Below are 23985 nucleotides of genomic sequence, written 5' to 3'. Positions count from 1 at the left end.
TGTCATACTTGATTTCTGGAACCGCTCTTCCTCGGTCCGGCTACATAATTTGCGGTCTCCAGAAACATCCGCGGGACTACGTTTTCAGAATGAGGCTGTGTTGGAAAAATCACAGAGAATTGGAACAGATATTTTAATCCCAGTTTGTTTGCAAAAAATGTTCTGTAGACATGTGTAGACATGTTATTATATAAACATGGCATCTTTCCATAAAATTTGATTGAATTTACATCACGTTGCGGTGGGCCTCAAAATCACTGGGATTTGGATCCTATTTTAACATCAGAAAATTAAAAAAAAGAGACTTGTTGGGTTTTTATCACTCCAATTTGAAAGAGGACACACTATACCTACACACAGTTCTGTCCAAACAGCTTACAAAAGTTGCTGTTCATCATAGGTGCCCTTTAAACATGCCTAAAATTGCTTTTTGTTATACATACACTTTTTAAAAAAAATTTTATTTTACTTTTCAGTAGTTTTCACTATGTAGTCTATTGATTTTAACTACAGATAAGACTATACTGTAAAAACGCACACTGGAACATAATTGTTTCATTAGTCTGTAGGCTGTTCATGTTTTCGTATGTGGGGAGGGATTTGAGCGATATGAGATGATCTTTTTTAAGGTCAGCGATTTGAACGGGGGAAACTCTGAAATAATGAGGTTTCCTATTAAAACTGTTCACATCACTGACCCTTATGTGTGTGCTCTATTGTATATTTTATAAGGCACAAACATCGCTGAAGTGACTGTTGAGGTTTAAGCTTGTAAATATCATTTACAATCACAAGCAGCAGCGATTACAAGCATTAGAAGTCTTATTTTAGTCCATTTGCATGCTAGCTTGATTCTTGAATGTTGATAATGTTTACTGCATTAATTCTGCAGTGTGTGTGTGTGTGTGTGTGTGTTCTGGAGGGTTTGTATTAATTAGAGCCTCTTTGCTTGACTCTGTCTGAAATGGCAGCCCTTTACTTCCCTCTGGACAAAAAAAGCCCAAAGTAATTGAAACTGTAAAGCATGGGGGGGGCTTGTTAATCAGTCATAAAATGTAGATTCCCAGAGGGATTAGTCTCACCAAGACACAAATACACACACACAGAAAATGCCTATGAGGCTTTCGTAGTAATAGGTGCAGAGACATGCTTGAACATGTTTGTGCGGTGATTGTTTCAGAGCGTTAATGATTGCAGGTGGTTACATCACACTCTCTGGAGGTTTCACGACATGTTTGGTAAAGCGTGTGTATTTTTGGATTCCTTTGAGTGTGGGACAGTATATATTCCAAATGCAGCAAACTAGATGTGTTTGTTTGCAGCGTGTCTAAATATAAGTGTGCACCTTAAACTAAGGATTGTTTTGAAAATCGATTAATCTATTGATTGTTTGGGCAGAGAAAACAGCGTGTCGATTTGGTGGAAACAAATAATTATTTCAATAATCGATTAAACTAGTGATTTTGTGGATGGACGTAAACACACTTAGAAATAAAGGTACAAAATCTGTCACTGGGGTGGTGCCTTCCTAAAAGGCACACTTGTGTACCATACAGGTGAACATTAGTACATTTCGAGTACACTTTTGTACTTTTAAGCTTCACCTTTGAACTTTTAGGGTACTATGAGGTACACATTTGTACCTTTTAAATATAAATATGTACCTTTAAGAACCTGTTATGAACAAAAATGTACCTTTTGAAAAGGTACTGCCCCAGTGTCAGATTTTGTACCTTTATTTCTAAGAGTAAAGAGTGTCTCTGATTTTGATTTTGGCTTCAACAAACTGTTATTTCAATTTTAATCAAGCAAAATAGAGCTATTGTTAAAATGTTAGACCTTTTCTTGCTTACTAATTAGTTTTCTATAATTTAGCAGGATTCACATATTTTTTTTCAATGATTTAGACAACATAAATAGGCAGAACAATGTATTTTACTGTGCAAATCCAATAGTGTTGTTTACTTCAGTGTATCAGTCATGGTTTGGTAACTGACTAAACGATGACATAAGTGAAAACACTATTAATACAAACAGAAAGAGTGTGTCAAATGCTGATGATTTGGTGTTGGGTGGCATGGTGGCTTAGTGGTTAGCACTGTTGCCTCACAGCAAGAAAGTGGCTGGTTCAAGTCCTAGTTGGGCCAGTTGGCATTTCTGTGTGAAGTTTGCATGTTCTCCACCATGTTCACATGCATTTCCTCCGGGTGTTCTAGTTTCTCCCACATTCCAAAGACATGCACTATAAGAGAATTGGGTAAGCAAAATTGCCATAGTGTATGAGTGAGTGTGAATGTGAGAGTATATGGGTGTTTCCCAATACTGGGTTGCAACTGGAAGGGCATCCGCTGCGTAAAACATATGCCGGAATAGTTGGGGGTTCATTCTGCTGAATAAACCGCAGCAGAATGAACCACCTACTATTCCGGCATATGTTAAAAAAGGGACTAAGCTGACGGAAACTGAATGAATAAATTTTGATAGAATACTACAATAGAACTGTTGTTCTAATGGACAGAAAAAGAATGTGTATGGTGTTGGTTAGGGCCTGCAACACGTTCTAAGTTAGTCACTTCAGATTTTAAAAATGATCACAATTATAAAACTATTCCTAGTATTTAACTGTTTTACAATACAACAAAAATATCTTTATCTAGTTAACTGTATGAAAATCTAAACTGTTAGGTAAGTTATAGGACATTTTATTGTTGAATAAACAACTTCATCTTAATTAAAATGCATTACAATAAGCTCTATACTTTGCATATGGCAGAAAGGAGACTATATTTAATATTTTTTTTAAACACATAACATTGCCTTGTCATTAGCACCATACATATTTCCATATAAATAAAAATGTGATGCTTAATTTATTTTTATATGCAGTACAAAACACTTTAATCCACAATGGTCAACATGCTGCTTATCTGGACACACCGGACATACATTCTAGCAGCTTAATCTTGCTTATCTGGTATACATTTTACCTTTAAAATTACACATCCCAAAGAAGCAGGCAGGGGTGAAACATGGCTTCCCCATGACTCCTAATTCTTTACAATTTCTCCAACCAGACACTTGACTGCAACAAACTCATAATTACAACTTCAGAAGTGGAAAGTTGTACATTTCAATAGCACGTTTGGGCAGTATAATTGTACCTTGTAAATACAATAGTTTCACTCTGAGCCCTGGAAATTGCACAGCAGCCAGTCAATCACACTGTAGACTGCGGTTTTGGAGGACTTTAAATATATTTTGTGTCGTGGACGAGCTAAGATAAGCAGAATTCATTAGTCGGGACAAATTTGAAATCTTATCACTGGTGGAAAAGAGATGTACAGTATTTGTGGTGGGTCTTTTATGAAAATGTATGTTTTATAGTATTTTTTAAAGGTAGGTACTATAGAGCCAGATCAAATTCATAACAATTTATAAATACACAAATCCAATTCGTAAATTCAAAACACAATTCAAATGTACGCAAACCCAATTTGTAAATAAAAAATATGATTCAAAAATACATAAATCCGAATCATAAATTCAAAACACAATTGAAAAGTTTGCAAATACAATTTGTAAATTCGAAACATGATTCACAAATACACAAATCCAATTCATGAATTCAGAACATGATTCAAAAGTACGCAAATCCAATTCGTAAATTCAAAAGATGATTTACAAATTCACAAATCTAATTCGTAAACTCAAAACACGATTCACAAATACACAAATCCAATTCGTTAATTCAAAACACGATTTAAAAATACAAAAATCCAATTCATTAATTCAAAACATGATTCAAAAATACGCAAACCCAATTCTTCAATTCAAAACACGATTCACAAATACACAAATCCAGTTTGTTAATTCAAAACACGATTTAAAAATACACAAATCCAATTTGTAAATTCAAAACATGATTCAAAAATACACAAACCCAATTCATAAATTTAAAACACGATTCACAAATACACAAATACAATTCGTTAATTCATATCATGATTTAAAAATACACAAATCCAACTCGTAAATTCAAAACACGATTTAAAAATACACAAACTGAATTCGTAATTCAAAAAACGATTCAAAAGTACGCAAATCCAATTCATTAACACAAAACACAACTCAAAAATGTGCAAACCCAATTTGTAAATTCTAAATACGATTCAAAAGCACACAAATCCAATTTGTAAATTCAAACACAATTCAAAGATACACATATCCAATTCGTAAATTTAAAATATGATTAAAAATATTCAAACATAATTCGTAAATTCAGAATACGATTAAAAAAAAAGACTAATCCAATTTATAAAATTCAAAACAATTCAAAAGTATGCAAACCCTATTCATAAGTTAAAAATACAATTAAAAAATACACAAATCCAATTCATAAATCAAAACGCGAATCAAAAGTACACACATCCAATTAGTTAATTCAAAATATGATTTAAAAAAATGCAAATTCAATTAATTTGGTGAAAATATTTTTAATTTTTACTTGTGAATTCACAAGTTGTGTGTTTACAAATTGATAAATTGGATTTTGCAAGTGTAAATTGTGCTGAATTTTACTTTGTAAATGTATGCTTTTTGAGACTGATCTGGCTCCATAGGTACAGAATTTGTAAATTTAGAAACAAATTTTTTTGTGTACACAAGTCAATTTGGCATCAACCTTTAATTTTTTATGGCACTTGCGGCTCCCCTTAATGGATGGATTAATAAGGTATTGTATTTTTATTCACTTATTTTCTTCTGTGCTGTGGAAAGTCAATTGGAAACGTATGGTAGGAGACTAGCTCAGGTGTTGTCTAAAGGCTAGTTCATGCTATTCTCAAACCACTGGAAGTGACTCCATCTACTAATGTACTTAAGCTGTAAATATTTAATAAATAAATGAATGGACAATAAAAGCTGAATGGTCTACGCTTCAAAATTTTCAGTAGACACAGCGTGTAAGAATTTTATCAGAAACAGTTTAAAGCAGTAATTAAATAATTAGACCTGAAAAAAAGATTTTTTTTCTATCTCTGTTTTTGCTTTTAAATGCGTACAATTAAAATAATAGCATGCTTATTAAGTGTAAAATATTGTGCCTCCGGTATATGACTGACATTTATTAATTGCACAATCATTTGTTTGCTTGTTGTGTGTGTGTGTGTGTGTGTGTGTGTGTGTGTGTGTGTGTGTGTGTCTGTGTGTGTGTGTGTGTGTGTGTGTGTGTGTGTGTGTGTGTGTGTGTGTGTGTGTGTGAAGAAAAGATGACATTTAGCTTCTGTCTCCTGGGGAATAGTATTGCATTTATATGAAAATGAGCATTTCAATATTTTTGTCTTCTATGTTTATGCTCTGAATTTATACTTTCAAAATGTCAAATGCAAGAAAAAATGTTTTTTATTTTTCTTTTTCTTTTTATTCTCGAGTTAATGAAATTTACTTCGGCAAAAAAAATCTACTACTATCTGCAAACTTGGGAAAATATTTTTAAACATAAATTCACCAGAAAATAAATATTAGGAACCAAATCACATTTTTTCACTTGTTTATGTCACTGCATATCTTCCATTTGGTAAAGCAAGAAAAACATGATCCTAATGTCAATGTATTTTTTAAGTGTACACCTGTATATGCCTAAGGGAGGTCATGGGACTGAAATGCCAGGTAAATGTATAGCAAATAGTGCTGTCAAATGATTATTCACATCTAAAATAAAAGTTCATATTTTTTAAATATTGTAATGACCTGGCCCACAGCACAATAGCCAGGTGCAACATGAGAAAGGGTTTACAGTTAGTTTATGTGTTATATTAGTTAAATGCATAGATCGTTTACTTATGAACATTATGTGTGTTTATGTTTGAGTTGGCTTCTGTAATTGAAGCCCAATAATTCATTTATTTATAAAATATTGGCTATCACCATCAATGAGGGTGGTGTGTAAAGGAAGCACCCCAGTGGTATGGTCCTGTTGAGAGCTGTTGATGTTTTGAGCTCAGATTAAAAGGTTAACTGACAGTGCTGCTTCCTACCTGCTTATTTTGCCAGATCACTGACAACAGAGACACTCAGGGTCGTGCAGTGAATGGGACATGAATGGTCTTCTCGCTAACGTGTTGATAACCATAAAGTTATGCGTCGTAATTGCTACCACCCTGCTAGCAGTTTTAGATTAATTAAACAGTTTAGCTAGGTTATATTAGCTCCAATTGCCTATGCACAGTAGTTATTACAATATATTTGTACATATTTTTATGTTTATATTTATATAGAAAAAAGTATATATTTTTTCATGTATGTATATATACACATACATATATATATATATATATATATATATATATATATATATATATATATATATATATATATATATTTTTTTTTTTTTTTTTTTTTTATTTGTTGATTTTTTCCCCAATTTCTGTTCTGTTCTGGGAAGATTGTTTCAGCACATTTCTAAGCATAATAGTTTTTAAAAACTATTTCTAATAACTGATTTATTTTATCTTTTCCATGATGACAGTAAATAATATTTGACTTGATATTTTTCAAGACACTTCTATACAGCTTCTATACAGCAAAGTGTGTGTGTGTGTGTGTGTGTGTGTGTGTGTGTGTGTGTGTGTGTGTGTGTGTGTGTGTGTGTGTGTGTGTGTGTGTGTGTGTGTGTTTGTGCGTGCGTGCGTGTGTGCGTGTGTGTGTGTGTATACAGTTGAAAATTATTAGCCCCCCTGTTTAATTTTTTCCCCAATCTTTGTTTAACGGAGAGAAGATTTATTTCAACACATTTCTAAACATAATAGTTTTAATAACTCGTTTCTAATAACTGATTTATTTTATCTTTGCTGTGATGACAGTAAATAAATAATACGGGGAGTTAGGACGATTAGGCCCACGACCCCCTCCCGGTCATCACCGGACAGCCCCCTTCGCTTGTCAGAGGGCCCGTGGCGACCAGCAGCACCCAGCACTCACACAGTCAAGCACGAAGTAATTCATACCCCTGGCAATTTCTGAGTTAAAGTTTTTGTTCAAATATAAATAAACTCTTATAAAAACAACTTCACAATAATGCCTCTTATTATCATCTTATTATCTTTTGGCAGAAACCTGTGTCATTTGCGATCAAATAACAAAACTTGCTTGTTCAATATAAGTAATGAATATCTTCGTGCTTGACCGCATATGTAAATATATATAGTTCTTTAGTATATTTTTGTATTCTATGTACACTATGTGTGTGTGTATATATACATAAAAATACGCAGTACACTTGTATATTTGTAAATACAAACTTTTATTTTGGAACTCGATAAATTGCAATTAATTGTTTGACATCACTAATAGTTAAGTAATATTTTACTGAAAAGTATAGTAAAATATTTGTGATAATATTGTATAATAACTGTACATGTGTGCAGGATGTTATGGACTTATGTCTGTGTTTTGTCCTACATTGTAAAAAGGCATTAGTTTACTTAAAAAATTAAGTAAACCCATTTTTTAAAAGGGATGAGTTGACTTTACTTGTGAGCTAACCTATTGCCTTAAAATGATTAGGCAAATGAATTATATGCATAATTATAAAAATTAAGTTAAGTCAACCATTAAGGGAAACCATTCCAAGTTACAACGGATTTACTCACTTTTTAAAGTAAAGTCAACGTGTTGCTTTTACGGCAACAATTTACTCATTTTTTTTAAGTAAAGTAACTGATCGTTTTTTTACAGTGTGTATGGTGTGTGGCGGTAATTGTGCTGGATAAAAAAGGCACAATATTTGTTATGTTTTCATATTTCCAGGATGTCTGGAAAATGTTCCAAATCCCTCGCTATTGCTGTTTACCTTTCAGCTATATAATTCTGCATTCTGTCATACAGCAGCTGAAAAACGGATGTAGCTAATTTGTATCTCTGTGCAGCTCCACCTGCAGTTTAGCGTGTTAAATGCTTAAGTGAGTAAAGTGTGTTTTCCTTCTCTCTTTCTCTCTGTCTTCAGCTGCTAGCTCAGGTGCTGCTGTTCTTATGTATAAACACTGCAGGGATGTTTATCAGCTACCTGTCAGACCGTGCGCAGCGCCAGGCCTTTCTGGAGACACGCAGGTGCATCGAGGCTCGGCTCCGCCTGGAGACGGAGAACCAGCGGCAGGTGAGTCTTTTCCCCCACACACTCACCATGACTCATATAAACCTGTTTGTAGCTGGAGGTTTCCAGGAAGTGTGTTTACTGTATGAGGGATAAACAAAGATATTTTTTTAACAAATTATGCAAAAATGATATTTTTTCTGGAACATTCACTGTAGTTTCATTTACATTTACATTTAGTCATTTAGCAGACGCTTTTATCCAAAGCGACTTACAAATGAGGACAAGGAAGCAATTTACACAACCAAGAGCAACAATGAATAAGTGCTATAAGCAAGTTTCAGGTCTGTAAAGTCTAAGAAGGGAAGTATTAGTAGTATTAGTAATTTTTTTTTTTTTTTTTTTGTACAGTTAGTGTGATATTCAGAGAGGCAATTACAGATTAGGAAGTGTAGTGGAGACTAAACAGTTGAGTTTTTAGTCGTTTCTTGAAAGTAGCGAGTGACTCTGCTTTTCTGATGCAGTTAGGGAGTTCATTTCACCAACTGGGCAGATTGAGCGTGAGCGTTCGCGAAAGTGATTTCTTCCCTCTTTGGGATGGAACCACGAGGCGATGTTCATTCACAGAACGCAAGTTTCTGGAGGGCACATAGATCTGCAGAAGCGAGAGCAGATAAGAAGGAGCAAAGCCAGAAGTCGCTTTGTAGGCAAACATCAGAGCTTTGAATTTGATGCGAGCAGCAACTGGCAGCCAGTGCAAACGGACTAGCAGCGGAGTGACATGTGCTCGTTTAGGTTCATTGAAGACCACTCGTGCTGCTGCATTCTGAAGCAGTTGAAGAGGCTTGATAGAGTTAGCTGGAAGCCCAGCTAGTAGAGAGTTACAGTAATCCAGTTTGGAGAGAACAAGAGCTTGAACAAGGAGTTGAGCTGCATGTTCAGATAAGAAGGGTCGGATCTTTCTGATGTTATAGAGTGTGAATCTGCACGATCGAGCAGTTCTAGAGATGTGGTCAGAGAAGTTTAGTTTCAACGCCATCTTACACCAACTGATAACTTTTTGATTTAGTGGCTAATTCGTATGAGTTTCTACAATATCATTTGTGCATTTTAGTACAATTTGCTCGTCCCCCAATGACAATGGGGTTTAGGAGCGGAGTTTGGTGCCACACTTTCTTTAAAAAAATAAAAAAACGCACATTTTCGTATGACAGAACTATGAATTAGCCACTGAACTGATAAAATAGATATATTTATTGCACAAATGTTCTGCTCAAGCATTTTTCAACAGAAAAACAGGCAATATTTTTTTCAATAAATGAAACTTACTGAAAGTATACTTCTTTATTAAAGGTTGCTTTTAATAAATTTCAATCCTTCATTCATTCATTCATTCATTCATTCATTCATTCATTCATTCGTTCATTCATTCGTTCATTCATTCATTTATTCATTTTCCTTCGGCTTACTTTCTGGTTTAGTACATTTTTTCGATCAAACACTAAAGTGGTGTAGAAAATTGTTTAGTGAAGTTCCTAGTATTTTGCTTGTAAATTGCTTTAAATTTATTCATCTTGTAAACATTAGGCTCAGTGGTTAAAGCCGCAGCCGCACTGGACTTTTTGACCCCATAGACTTCCATTTATTTGCACGCGAATGGGTCAAACTGGAAACACAAGCTTGTGCGACAAGTATCGCAGTTCGCTGTGTTGCAAAGTTTAAGATTGATGAACTCTGACCTGCGAAATTGCATCACGTGACAGTGTGAGACCAATCGAAGATTTAAAATTTGGACCAATCGCTTTCTTTTTTAAATGTCTAATCATCTTGTTTAATCCCTAACCTTTTTTCACAGTGCCGTACAACAGAATATTACACACACAAACTCTAGGCAAAACCGCAGCATAACACTGTCGCCTCACAGCAAGAAGATCACAGGTTCGAGTCCCGGCTGGGTCAGTTGGCATTTCTGTGTGGAGTTTGCATGTTTCGTGTTGGCGTAGGTTTCCTACGGGTGCTCCAGTTTCCCCCACTGTCCAAAGACATGCACTATAAGTGAATTGGGTAAATTAAATTGGCCGGAGTGTATGTGTGAATGCTAGTGTTTATGGATGTTTCCTTGTCCTGGGTTGCAGCTGGAAGCGCATCCGCTACGTAAATATGCTGGAATAGTTGGCAATTAATTTCTGCTGTGGTGACCCCTGATAAATAAGTAAAGAAAATGAATGAATGAATGTTAATAATACATTAAAGCTAAGTGACATCATCTATAACAGAGGTGGGCCATATGCGGCCCGCTAAACACTTTCATCCGGCCCGCGAGGGAGTGTTAAAAATGCTGCTTATGAGTAACGGTTTGATTTCAGAATTAGTAAACTAATGATGCAATACAAGTCGTGTGTTTAAGGAAGAATGACCACAAAATACTTCTTCACCAATATCGGACAGAAAGGGGTATGTCTAATATGCCAAGAAAGTATTGCTGATTTTAAAGACTACAAGTCTGCATTTTTAATGCAAACATTTAAATTATTTTTAATGTGTTAATATGAGATTTTTTGAGATCTGACAATATTTTTTTATTCTCCACTGTAAAAATTATTACATTATTATAATTATATTTTATAGGGTATTATTTTAATGTTTTATGATGATTGATAAGTAAATATAAATAGCAGTGCAAATTAATTTGACTTGTAAATTTGACTCAATAATAACTATTTTAAAAAAGTCTGTTATTGTGACAAGTTTCTGTCCGATATTACATGTTCCATGCATACTGCCACTATAAATACAATTTATTTTTTGAGGGATTTGACATGTGGCCCTTCACTTGAAAAAACTTGATGTGGCCCTCGGGTCTAAAAAGTTTGCCCACCACTGATCAATAAACATGCATTTATTAAGCATACTTACTGTATATTAAGCAGTTCACAAGTGTTTGTTACCTCACTATAAATGGGATAATATCTGTTATCTCGTTAAAAACATAAGCAAATAGGCAAATTTCACAATATTCACACTAAAGTAATAAAAGTGAAGACAAGAGCTCAGTGGTCTTGTATGGATGCCTGTTTCACAGGACTGCTTACTCTTCGCTAAAGCATGTTTTCAAAATAAGAGTCCCATATACAGTAGATTGTAAAAATACGCTTAGATAAACTAAAAATAAGTGAGAAATGATCTCATGAGGTAAAAAATAAGCGAGGAATTATCTCATGAGGTAAAGTTGTGTTTAATCAAACGCAGTCTGAGGCATGCACATTATTGATCCCATGTGGATCATCAGAGTTGTGGTGTTTTGTTCAGATTGGCCTTTTTCCACTGGCATTTTGCATTTAGAGGATTTACATGAAAATGAGAATACAATGGTGTTTGAGGCTCACGGTATTTCCATGTGCTGAACTCTTATTATTCAGCCATGCCTAGGTATATCTATATTTACTTTCTACGACACCTTCAGGATATAGATAAAAGATAAATAGTATTTTCTTGTAGGCTAAACTATATTACAAATAATCTGTTTTGTTTACACTGGTACTTTACATACATGAAAACACCCACTCTCACACACACACACACACACAGACACACACACACACACACACACACACACACACACACACACACACACACACACACACACACACATATAAAGTTTCTATATGGCACTGCTTCTCAAGCAATGGGCCGCAGTGGGTGAGAGTAATTGATTTAAAGATGAGAAGAGGGTCTCGTGGGGACAGAAGGCTAGTGTAGAAAGGTTTCCAGACTCCTTAGGGAATCTCTCTCTCTCCGTCTCCTCCCCCATCTCTTTCTGTAAGAGCTCTCCGGCTGTTTGCTCAAGTGGGTTTTATTTGCCAGTCAAGTGGAGCCCATGCTGGTACCACAGAGTGTGTGTGTGTACGCGCATACTTGCATTTCCTCTTCTTTTGTATGTCCATCTATCCAAATTTTCCCTTGCTTTCAGCCTGGCCAACGGTGAAACCTCTGGCTTGTTGAATTCAGATTTGCAGTGCAAGCTCTTTCTCCACAGCATGATAATGGAGAATTAATGCTGAGGTGTGTCATTTTTTTTTAGATTTGAAAATACTTTTTCTGCCTCAGCTAATATGGAGAGGTGGATTTAAGTTAAAAGTGTGTAATCTGTGATTCTTATTTAAGAATGGATATATACAGAATTACTGGCTCAATCAGTGGCATGGGTTTGTCCAGCCAAGTGAAAAGTGCACAGGAAAAGTTTGGAAAAGTTACGTTTATGATGCAGAAATGACACATTTCTATGGAATCAGTTTAGTCTCAAAAGAAATTCACAAAGCACAGCAGCAGCTTGTTTAAATTCATTGGATATAATCAGGGCCGGAGTGGGACTCCTTTTCAGCCCTGGAGTTTCAAGCCTTCGACCGGCCCACCTCAGTTCACGACTGACTATATTAAAATAAGGTAATTTCCAATTCAGTTTCTAATTACACAAAAGTCTTTTTAAAGAAAACAGCTGCTTTAGAACTTCAAATGTTCAACAAACTTACAGTTTTATATGTCTTAACAATAAAAATGAAAAAAAAAAAAAAAAGCTTAACTCAGGTGAGGATTGAACACGGATCAGCGGCTTGATAACGCAACGTGCTAGAGGTCTGCATTCCCGCGGCTGTCCCGTGGGCGCCGCGGGACCCGACCAGATTTCTACGGCGCGGGTATAAATTTCTGAATAAATCACGGGAGCGGTCGGTAATGGGTTTAATTTGGGACGGGAGCGGGCTGTCTAGCAATATCGCTCCAGACTCCTGAGTGAGCACGCGTATGTATGTGTGTAAATGAAATAGCGCGATGCTGTGTTTAGCTTGTTTGTTGCAGTGTGTCTGTGTGTGTATGTATGCGCACGCGCGAATGAGAGATGTGTGTGTGTGTGTGTGTGTGTGTGTGTGTGTGTGTGTGTGTGTGTGTGAATGAGAGATAGAGAGCTTTGCCTCATTGCCTGTGTTTGTGCTTGGTGCTTATGAGTGTGTGTTAGAGGCCGCGCGCGTGCGAATGAGAGAGAAAGCTTTGTCTGTGTGTGTGCTTGGTGCTGTGCGTGTGTGTGTTTATACAGACAGCTTGTTGTAGGCTGTCTGGACTGTATAACTGGGTGATTTTTCGGTTTTGTTCTCCCCCCGCTCTTTAGCGGGATCGGGTGCGGCGGATAGAAAACGGGGCGGGTCGGGCAGCGGGACATCAAGTGCTTTATATAAGCGGGAGCGGTCGGGTTCCGGCTAAAACCTGGCGGGTGCGGGCGGGAGCGGGATTCAAAATTTAGTCCCGCGCAGATCTCTACAACGTGTTGACCGCTAGACCACAGCAATACTGCTATGCTCAAATTGCCGGAATGACAAGTCATCATTCTGCAGGCTACATTCTGCTCATGAGGCTGCGAGAAAATAAATAAGAAGAGCGGAGCTGCGGCAAAATAACGGATAAAAAGAGTGAGGCTATGGACAAATAATTAAATAAATGAACAAAAGTGCAACTGCGAATGCTGTTTTCTCCGTTCGCCATGCTGGAGAGAAACAGTCTGCGCAAATGAAGCGCAGAGTTGGTGTCATTGACTACAGCTCTCATCTGATTGGCTGAAAGGTACGACTTGCCCTGACTCTGGCAGGAAAGTCTCAAAAATACACACACACACGTATCCAGGGGGAGTCGTATGTGAAAGAGGATTTGCACATTCTCATTTAGGATAAACTCGCAAGTTTTAAACATTCTAAACTTTTTGTTCACTCTTATAAATTTGCAAATCGTGTTTTGCATTTGTGAAACGTATTTTCTGAAAATGTATTTTTATTTTGTGCACGTGAAAATTTTTTGTGAATATAAATAAATATTTTACGCACGTGAATTTGATTTTATGCACGTGAATTTAGCTACGCATGTGTACATCGTGTCTTTTGCATGAATTATTATTGAGTCTAATCTGTCTCCATACATTTCAGCTTTAACAAAGTGTGTATGGAATAAACAATCTCATATTGAGATTTGTGTCCAGTAGAAGCTCTCTGGCCACTCGCAATGGCTTGCTCTTGCTTTTACACCATTTTATTTGTTAATTACACATGTAACATGAAGTTTCATAAACTAATTTCGAGAGGATCACGTTCTGTGATTGACCACAAATGGCCTCACATCAACAATAAAATGATAGACCAATCAGGTGAATTCAAGCCTACATAAATAGGCTTTTTCCATATCTTCCTTATCTTAGTTTTTGAAAAATCTCCCCCTTCTTCCCTCCTACACTTGAGGAACTCTCAATACCTACCTGATCTCAGACCCTCTTCTATACTAACTATCCAGGAGGGAGCCCCAGGTTCAAGGATCTTCAAGTACAGGGCTCTCTGCCGGGACAACATGCCAAACCTGCAATCAGTATCAAGCATTAGCTAAGTGTGAACTCTTGAAAAATGACAGAACACATACTCTACCATTAAACAGCAATGTTTATTAATATGATTTTTCTTCACATAGTAATGATTTTAAAATACATTTTAAGCATATTCTACTGTATGTAATCTATCTTGTGGTCAGTGAGATTTGTAAAACTTCTTTAAAAGCAGTATGCATTCATTTGATTGCAGCATTTTTTGGTCATATAGACTAATGGCTGACGTTCAGTGTTATACTAGGTTACAAATTAATTTCGTTTTGTTTGAAAAGACACTGTTATGCATCTATATTTAGCCCTGTGTTCTGGACGCTCTGGGAAATTTGATTGACTAGTGAACCATTAAATGAACTTTCACTGGATACAAATCACTTCAAGACATTTTTGCTCTCAAAGAAAGCTGTCTTATATTCATTTGTGGGGGTAAATAATAATGCTAAAACATTTATATTTTAATTCATTTTGAATTTCTGCAACTGAAAAAAGTGTTGTGCTCCTTTTATTAAGTTTAATTATTCTTAATTAATGTAAGCAATTAAAGCATTAAAAAGCATTTAAGGGGATTAATAAAAGAGCTAATTCTTGTTGCCATTAGCATTTTAATATATGCAAATGTATGCTCTTATTTGTTAGGCCAATATTTTGAGTACAAAAAATGTATACAGTTTCCTAGAATTGGTGATTTATTGGTCTTTTTATGTTTTAATACACTTTCACTTTTACACATCTCTGTTTCAACAACTTATGATGTTTAACATTCACTTTCAGTGACATTTTTAGCTGTCTGAAACTATATATTGTTGGGCTAGTCATGCAAAGCACTGGGATAAGAGCTGCCAGTACAATTTCTGCTCCTTTCCCAATTTATTTCTTTAAAAAAATATTATATCTTATACAATCCAATGCTTCAGACTACAAGGAAAATGTCAATAAAAGTCACCTTCTTGAACTGCAGAGTTAAATTTTCAACTAAATTATTCAAAAGTGTATTAACACCCACTGAACAATCTGGAGTACTGCATCATATGGGAATTAATAATGGCCAAAGATAAAATGATTTCTAAGATAAAATACTTTTTACATTTTTAAAATTTTTAATATTGAGCTAGTTTCATCTTACCTCACACTCCAACTCTAATGCTGTGTTTACACCAGACATTGAATTCGCAAAAAGTAGAAGCGTGAACATTTTGAGTTTACTCACTTCAATTACACATCAAATTTGCTTCATTCACACGTCAAATTCACTTCACAATAACCGTGGATTCGCGTCATGGGCAGGGCAACTGTCTGCCTGGTGACTCTTTATTCATTACTAAATGGCTAACATGGATTTTATTGAGATAATAGTTGTGTTTATGTGCTTTAGGAAGGCTGAAAAACAGCGTTTATTCGTTCGGCGTCATGTCTGAGTTCAATAGGTCCTTTCAGAGGTGCACCCTGCTCTGTGAGTTCATCAACTCCTCCAGAAACTATACCTGGATTATGGAAGCTTTCAGCAGCACTTCAGACTGAGCCGATCCCAGTTTGATGAAATGTTGTCCGGTGTCTGCAAGAGGATTTCCCCTTGGAAAACCAACAACAGGCACTATGTCATAATCACGCCCTCACAAGAGCAAGCTCCTGATTGGTTAACGTGGCATGAATGTCCGCTGAAGTTAAGATTTCCACGAGCGATTGCAGGATATCTATTTACATCATTGCATTGACTTACAGTAATATGTAAATCACTTGCACTTGATGCTTCATCTGTGTCTGGTGTGAACACAGCATTAAAACTAAAGCACCATTTATTTAGACATTGCTAAATGCAGTAAGACACCTGCCCTAAGCCTAAACTTTTTTTTTTTGTCAAATATTTGCACATTTATCCCCCTTAAAGTCTGCAGAAACTGGAAGCTGTGACTGTTTTATTTATTTATTTATTTTTTTATTGTATTGTATTGTGATGCAGTTCCAGGAGAAATAGATTATTAAATGAGAAAACAGTGGGCATGGCTTGTTTTTGGGGTGTCATTATTTCAATTTTACATGACAAGGGCAAACAACTTTTTTTCCCTTAAAGTCATCCACAGATTAATTGTTCACCACAAAACTAGCATTGTGAGCTAACAAAATCAATATGGTTAGTTTTAATTTCATGTGTACTTTAATGGTGGTTACATCCCTTGTTTGTACATTAGTTTAGAAGTAAGACTAGAGAACCAGTTAAACTAGTTGAAATTGGTTAGGCTTTGAGTAGAACTGACCATACAATATGGTTTAGTTTATGTACAATAAGTGTGCATTGAGTGTCTGAATGACTTAAGTCCATGTTTAATGAAGCACTTTACCCATACTGCACTTGTGTTAGGAGCGCCTGGTGTTGTCTGTGCTGCCGCGCTTCGTTGTGCTGGAGATGATTAACGACATGACCAACGTGGAGGACGAGACCCTACAGCATCAGTTTCACCGGATCTACATCCACCGCTATGAGAACGTGAGGTAATTTCTGTCTTTGTGTTACGGTCTTGACTAGAGCAAAAGAGAATCAACCAGGAATGAATCAGTCATTCGCCATTACGGCTCAGTCAGCCACCATTATGGCTCAGTCATCCACCGTTATGGCTCAGTCATCCTTGATTATGGCTGAGTCACGCTCTTTTATAACCCAAACCAGTAGACCACTGTCGGTCCCTGTAAAAGCAACAAACAAGCTCTTACCAGCCCCCAAAATAGCATTCTGTGGCCATTTGTGTCCAATTGAAGCTATCTGACCACTCCCAATGGCTTGCTCTTGGTTTTACACCATCCATTTTATTAGCGGATTACACAATGTGTATGTAACATGAATTAATTCAAAATTATCTCAGAGACAATGCATGTGCTGCCATTAATTAAAATAAATATGTTTATTAACATGAATTCCCTGCACATAATGATTTGAAAATACATCTTTTGCATATTCTACTGTATGTAATCTGTCTTGTGGTAGGTGAGATTTGTAAAATGATTTTAAAAGAAATTTGCGTTCATTTGCTAACAAAATTCAGTGGTATTGTGAAATATTATTACACTTATTATTAATATATATATTTTACTCCAGTCTTTGATGTTAATTAATTCTTAGAAAAACATTCTAATATACTGATCTGAGGAGTCAAAAGAATCAAAAGAAAATATATTTGAAATATTTTATAACATTACAAGATACTTGACAGTCAATTATGACCAGTGTTAGGGATAACGCATTGCAAGTAACACAAGTTATGCAATAATGTTACTATCTAAGTAAAGAGTAAAGTAAAAAATTTAAGTAATAATATTTGAGTTACTTTTTAGATTAATTAATTAGCTTTTTATATAAAAAGTGGGCGACTCAGTAGCTTAATAGTTAACGCGCTTGCTTAGCAACAAGGAGGACCCGGATTCAAGACCCGGCTGGAGACCTGCACTTTTAGGGCTAGGCAGTGGCGCAGTAGGTAGTGCTGTCGCCTCACAGCAAGAAGGTCGCTGGTTCGAACCTCGGCTCAGTTGGCGTTTCTGTGTGGAGTTTGCATGTTCTCCCTGCCTTCGCGTGGGTTTCCTCCGGGTGCTCCGGTTTCCCCCACAGTCCAATGACATGTGGTACAGGTGAAATGGGTAGGCTAAATTGTCTGTAGTGTATGAGTGAATGTGTGTGTGTGGATGTTTCCCAGAGACAGGTTGCGGCTGGAAGGGCATCCGCTGCGTAAAAACTTGCTGGATAAGTTGGTGGTTCATTCCACTGTGGTGACCCCGGATTAATAAAGGGACTAAGCCGACAAGAAAATTAATGAATGAATAAATAAAGTGCTGGATTAAAATTTGTGTAATCTTGTTGAATCGCACACAATGAGAGAATGAGCTCAAAAACCAAGATGGCAGAGCTTTACATTTCTATGATGGAAGTTTTCTCATTATTTTAAACACATTGAAGAAAATGGGCTTGTCTCAATGGACAGTGATTTTACTGAACTAACAAGACAAAAATACAAAATTAGCAAACACATTGCTTTCAACTTTCAGTAATTTGTATATCTCAGAAAGTTTCTAAAAAGTTTTTTAAAAGGTAAATGAAGGTGTAGGTTATACAGTGTGCTGTTAAATGCAGAGCTCCTCTATTAGAAAAAAGAAAAATAGCCTGCAAGTTCTGAAAGAGATAAAGTAAAATTAACTCAAAAGTAACATAACGCATTACTTTCTATAAAATAAACATAAAAGTACATACAAGTGATGATACTAGTTACTTTTTTGGGGAGTAACTCAATATTGTAATGCATTACTTTTAAAAGTAACTTTCCCCAACACTGATTATGACCTATTAAATGCGTCCTTGTTGAACAGACTCGTATTTAACCCAAAATGGTAAATGGTATATTAAAGTGGACCTATACCAAAAATCATGTTTATAAGGGTTTAAACAAAGTTATGTGGCAACAGTCTGTCAATATAACCAGCTTCTAATGGTAACAATGTATAATATATATAATCACACTTAATAAAAACAGTCTACAGAAACACTTTGGTTGACATTCTCCCTTTTTACGTGTCATCAGAGAGGAAAACCCAGCCCATTAGTGGCAATCTCTCCCTCATTAGAATAGGACATAAGTCTTGTTTTTAAATCTGCCACTATGCTGACACAAAGGCAGCTCCGTAGCTCCGCCCTCTTTTGAAATTAGCAGAGTCTCATTTAAATTTAAAGAGACAGTCACCAAAACAGCACAATTTGGATCAAAGCCTAAAAGGGGCAGTTTATAAAAAGTTATAACATTATCTGTGGGGTATTTTGAGCTGGAACTTGGCATAAAAGTGGCAAAATAGGTCCCCTTTGAGGTACAAACGTCCAAAATCTGTTGTTGGTGCAGCACCACTTTTAAAAATGTACACCCATGTTTCTTTTGTTTGTTTAGCTCTTTATTTATTAATTTAGAGTACATATTTGTGCTTATTAGCACTTAAAAGTACATATTAGTATCTTTTCAAATCACTCTGCATCACTCTGTACCTTTTTTCTGTGAGTAACTAGATTTCACAGCGTGTGTATATAAATTCTCTATTACATTTGGCTTGTATATTTATGCAATCTTGCCTCCTTTTTCACATCAATTCAGTTTTTTCTTCTCATTTCTGTTTTGTACAGTATTCTCTTTGCTGACGTGAAGGGCTTCACCAATCTTTCAACCACACTCTCCGCTCAGGAACTTGTTCGAATGCTCAACGAACTCTTTGCACGATTCGACCGACTGGCACACGTAAGTAAACACACTTTTACCAGAATGCATATGAGTGTAAACTAAATCACAGTGTCTTTCGGGGCATGAAACGTATTAAAGCATTTTACTATGTTTGCCTGATATTGTGTTGTGTTGGCACGACATGCCTCTTTTGTGCCTTAAATCTGACGTTTAAATTTGTTTGTACTGGAGAGTAAAATGTAGTACAGTGGTAGTAGTAAGTCAATAATCATTTTATAGGAATGTTTGCAGTCACATTTATTTCAGAGTTGATATTAATAAGTGCTACAGATATTTTTGTAACACAAATTATGGCTAAAATGGAGTGAGCAAAAAATTGTTTGTTCAGATTGATGTAGTCAAACAGCTTTTTCTGTTATATTCTGTAGACTGAATTCAAATGATCTGAACGTCTCATAGACACTATTTAAGGGCTGTGTATAATAAATACTAATTGGATGTTAACATCTCTTTTTTATATGCTGGCCCTTACATCTTTTTCTTTATTTTTAGGTTTGATGAAACTTAGCGTACAGTAAATATCAATGGCCCTTTAGTCATAATCATTTGAATCACTTGCCATAATTAAATTAAATTTTCAAATTTCGCTAGTTGAAAATGTCAAATAAATCCAAAATGTAGAGAATCACAGCAAGGAAATCATGCCAAATTAGATATTTAGCACTGCCCACTTCCATAAAGCACAGCAAATGCTTTAATGATCTATTTGAATATGCGATTTCAAATAATTTTAAAGGAAAGATTCTGTTAACATAACAAATTTAAGTGGATTTAACATAAAACAATTAAGTTGTCCAAAAAAAGCAGTTTGAACAAGTAGTTAATTATATATATATATATATATATATATATATATATATATATATATATATTTTTTTTTTTTTTTTTTTTTTTTTTTGAATGTATGCTTTGTACTACTTTTCTAGCTTTTGCTAAGTTAAACTATAGTGTATTGTGGGGTTATATACTCAATAGTTCCGCTGCATAAAACATATGCCGGAATAGTTGGCGGTTCATTCCACTGTGGCCACCCCTGATAAATAATGGTCTAAGTCAAAAATGAAGGGTTCAGAAATTTTAAATAAAAAATTCACTTTTATAGTTGTCAAATTGAGTTTTAATATATTTATGGCAGGGCATTGACCAAGTATCCTTATGGGGTATGGATCTTAACTTAATATTCTTATTATTTGTTTTGTATAAAAAAACATAATAATTTTAACCTATACAACAAAAATATAGTCTTGCAAAATAAGAGTGATTTTGTCACATTTTACTATGTTGTGTTACCATAGTAATTATAGAATTACCACAGCAGATTAATAGTGGTAATAGTAGAGCGACGCAGTGGCGCAGTAGGTAGTGCTGTCGCCTCACAGCAAGAAGGTTGCTGGGTCGCTGGTTCGAACCTCGACTTCTCTCAGCGTTCACGTGGGTTTCCTCCGGGCGTTCCGGTTTTTCCCACAGTCCAAAGACATGCGGTACAGGTAAATTGGGTAAGCTAAATTGTCCGCAGTGTGTGTGTGTGCGTGTGTGCGCGTGTGCGTGTGTTTGTGTGTGTGTGTGTGTGCATGTGTGTGTGTGCGTGTGTGTGGATGTTTCCCAGGGATGGGTTGCAGCTGAAAGGGCATCCGTTGCGTAAAAGCGTGCTGGATAAGTTGGCGGTTCATTCCGCTGTGGCGACCCCGGATTAATAAAGGGACTAAGCCGACAAGAAAATGAATGAATGAATTAATTCAAGTACTTTATCAGAGTCAAAGTTTAGCAAACCCAAAAAATTTTGTTTTCAAGTGTAATTGGTTAGTAGAGATTTCAAGCGTTATGTGTATATATTTCTTATGTCTGCGAAGCAAGTATTCGCTGAGGTTTGAGTGTGTTTGTTGACCAAAAAAACTGTTGTAAAAACACACATCTGGTCCGAGCTTTTCCCCTAGAGAAACGTCAGTCTATAGTGATTGATGATTGGCTCTTGTACTAGTAGGCGGAGCTTTTTATTCACCATATTGACCGTTACACTTTTCCCCATTCAATACGAGTGACATGTCTTGTGTATTCTTTAGTCTTTGACTTTACTGTAGTACAGTTCAAAAACACTAGAGCAATTACTATAAATTACTGTAGTTGTATTGGTAAATTATAGATTTTTTTTTGTGAATGGACTACCACTTAAAAAATCAATGAAGAATGTAAATTTGGTTTATAACAGTGCTTTATTCACATAAGTCAGAGCTGTTGGCCACAATTGCTCTGCTGTTGGCTCGCTCAAATCAGATGCAGCATGTGCGAAACAAAGAGAAGTGTTGTGTTTGACTGCCAAGGGCACTGCCAGCATATCTTGTCTCGGAGTTTATAGTGGCACCTGATAATCTGAGTTCAGTTCGAGCAGAGAGAAGGGTGCAATGTGTGCCGACTCACCCTCCTTCATGTCCCGCAGTGCAATGATGTGCTAAACGCCTGTTGCAGAAGTCACATAAATAAAAGCACAGTGACCGTGTCCTCACCGTTAATGACACTGATGTATGAGTGTGTGCGTCTGCGGAGAGATACAACCGTCAACTGCTAGCACAAATCTTGATAGCTGCCCTTGGAAGAAAGAACAACACACATACACAAGATCAGATGGATATTATATTTCGGACAAATGTGTTTTTTGTTCAGACCGCAGGAGGAAATAAATGCATTATGAAGATTATTAAACTCCATCTTCACGCAGCAACTCTCCAATAATATTATTCATGATTCAGTGCAATGATCATTGGAGATTAACCAACCATAAAGTGGCTCACTGATGCATAATGCAGATATTCAAATGTGGCATATGCGCGGTTGTATCAGTATGTCATATTCAAATATCCTTGTGTCCTTGTGTTGTGTGAATTCACAGTCGCACTTATTCAGGCAGGCCTGGCGTGGCGTTTCATTCTGCAGCAGTGTTTATTGTGATGAGTGGTATTCATTTTCTCTCCCGATGGCAATGTTTACTCAGAGATGGCACATGTGCGTGGTTTGTGCTGTACTGGTTAACTGCGCTTGAGCTGCCATGTTGTAAATGTTGCAGATGATTTTGATTGCTTGCGTCGTGCCACATCCCGACAACTTTGAACTCTGGAGATCGGGATCTGGATGTCTTACAGGCTCAGCAGCATTATCTTTAACAAATCTGTCTCGCTCTCTTGCTGTCTGTTTCTCTCTGGCTCTCTGTTTTTCTCCTCACACTGCCTGATGGGAAATGCGCATTAACCCTCTCATTACTTAAAGTGCGATCAAAGTGTGTCAACGTCTTGTAATCCCCAGAAGAATATGGCTTGTTTTTTTTAAGATGTGTGCTATGGAAAACATGTTTTTAGAGGTATGCTCTGGTAATAGCTGTTATTTACAGAAATACATTGGAGTAGCGTGTTATGTTATCAGTTTGTCTTTTACATACTGTAGGAAACAAATCCATGACCTTGACGTGTCTAGCAGAAACTAAGCTGCTGATACGTATGATTAAGAGCCCTTTTAAAATTTAAAACAATCAGTATGTTTTATATATTTTTATGTTACTTTACCTAAATTATATATTTTACAGTATATGCTAATCATTTTTATGAAATTGATGGTCATATATATATATATATATATATATATATATATATATATATATATATATATATATATATATATATATATATATATATATATATATATATATATATATATATTACAGTTGAAGTCAGAATTATTAGCCCCCCTGTTAATTTTTCCCCCAATTTCTGAATTTTCACCAAATTTTAACAGAGAGCAGATTTATTTTTTTCAAAACATTTCTAAACATAATAGTATTAATAGCTCCTTTCTAATAACCAATTTGTTTTATCTTTGCTATGATGACAGCAAATAATTGATTAGATATTTTTCAAGACACTTCTATACTGCTTAAAGTCACATTTAAAGGCTTAACTAGGTAGGTTAACTAGGCAGGTTAGGGTAATTAGACAAGTTATTGTATAACAATGGTTGGTTCTGTAGACTATCAAAAAAATATAGCTTAAAGGGGCTAATAATTTTGACCTTAAAATAGTTTTTAAAAACTTAAAAGCTGCTTTCATTCTTGCCAAAATTAAACAAATAAGACTTTCTCCAGAAGAAAAAATATTATCAGACATACTGTGAAAATTTCCTTGCTCTGTTAAACATCATTTTGGGAAATATTTAGAAAAGAAAAACAAAAAAGGTAGGCT

At 35.8% G+C, this 23985-nt stretch overlaps 1 protein-coding gene across 27 annotated transcripts in view; it reads left to right on the top strand.

The window, feature by feature from the left end:
* adcy8 (adenylate cyclase 8 (brain)) overlaps positions 1 to 23985 on the top strand; it is a 160563-nt gene that overhangs the window by 55252 nt on the left and 81326 nt on the right. For all 27 annotated transcript variants that reach the window (XM_087238561.1, XM_087238556.1, XM_087238567.1 and 24 more), the window contains 3 exon segments: positions 8003 to 8152; positions 16858 to 16988; positions 19648 to 19759. In XM_087238561.1, coding sequence (XP_087094687.1) covers positions 8048 to 8152; positions 16858 to 16988; positions 19648 to 19759 — 348 coding nt within the window. In that variant the 5' untranslated portion in view covers positions 8003 to 8047.

The sequence above is a fragment of the Danio rerio genome, chromosome 2, assembly GCF_052040795.2.
Source record: "Danio rerio strain M-AB ecotype USA chromosome 2, GRCz13ab, whole genome shotgun sequence".
NCBI lineage: Eukaryota > Metazoa > Chordata > Actinopteri > Cypriniformes > Danionidae > Danio > Danio rerio.
This window is presented reverse-complemented; position numbering and strand designations above follow the sequence as displayed.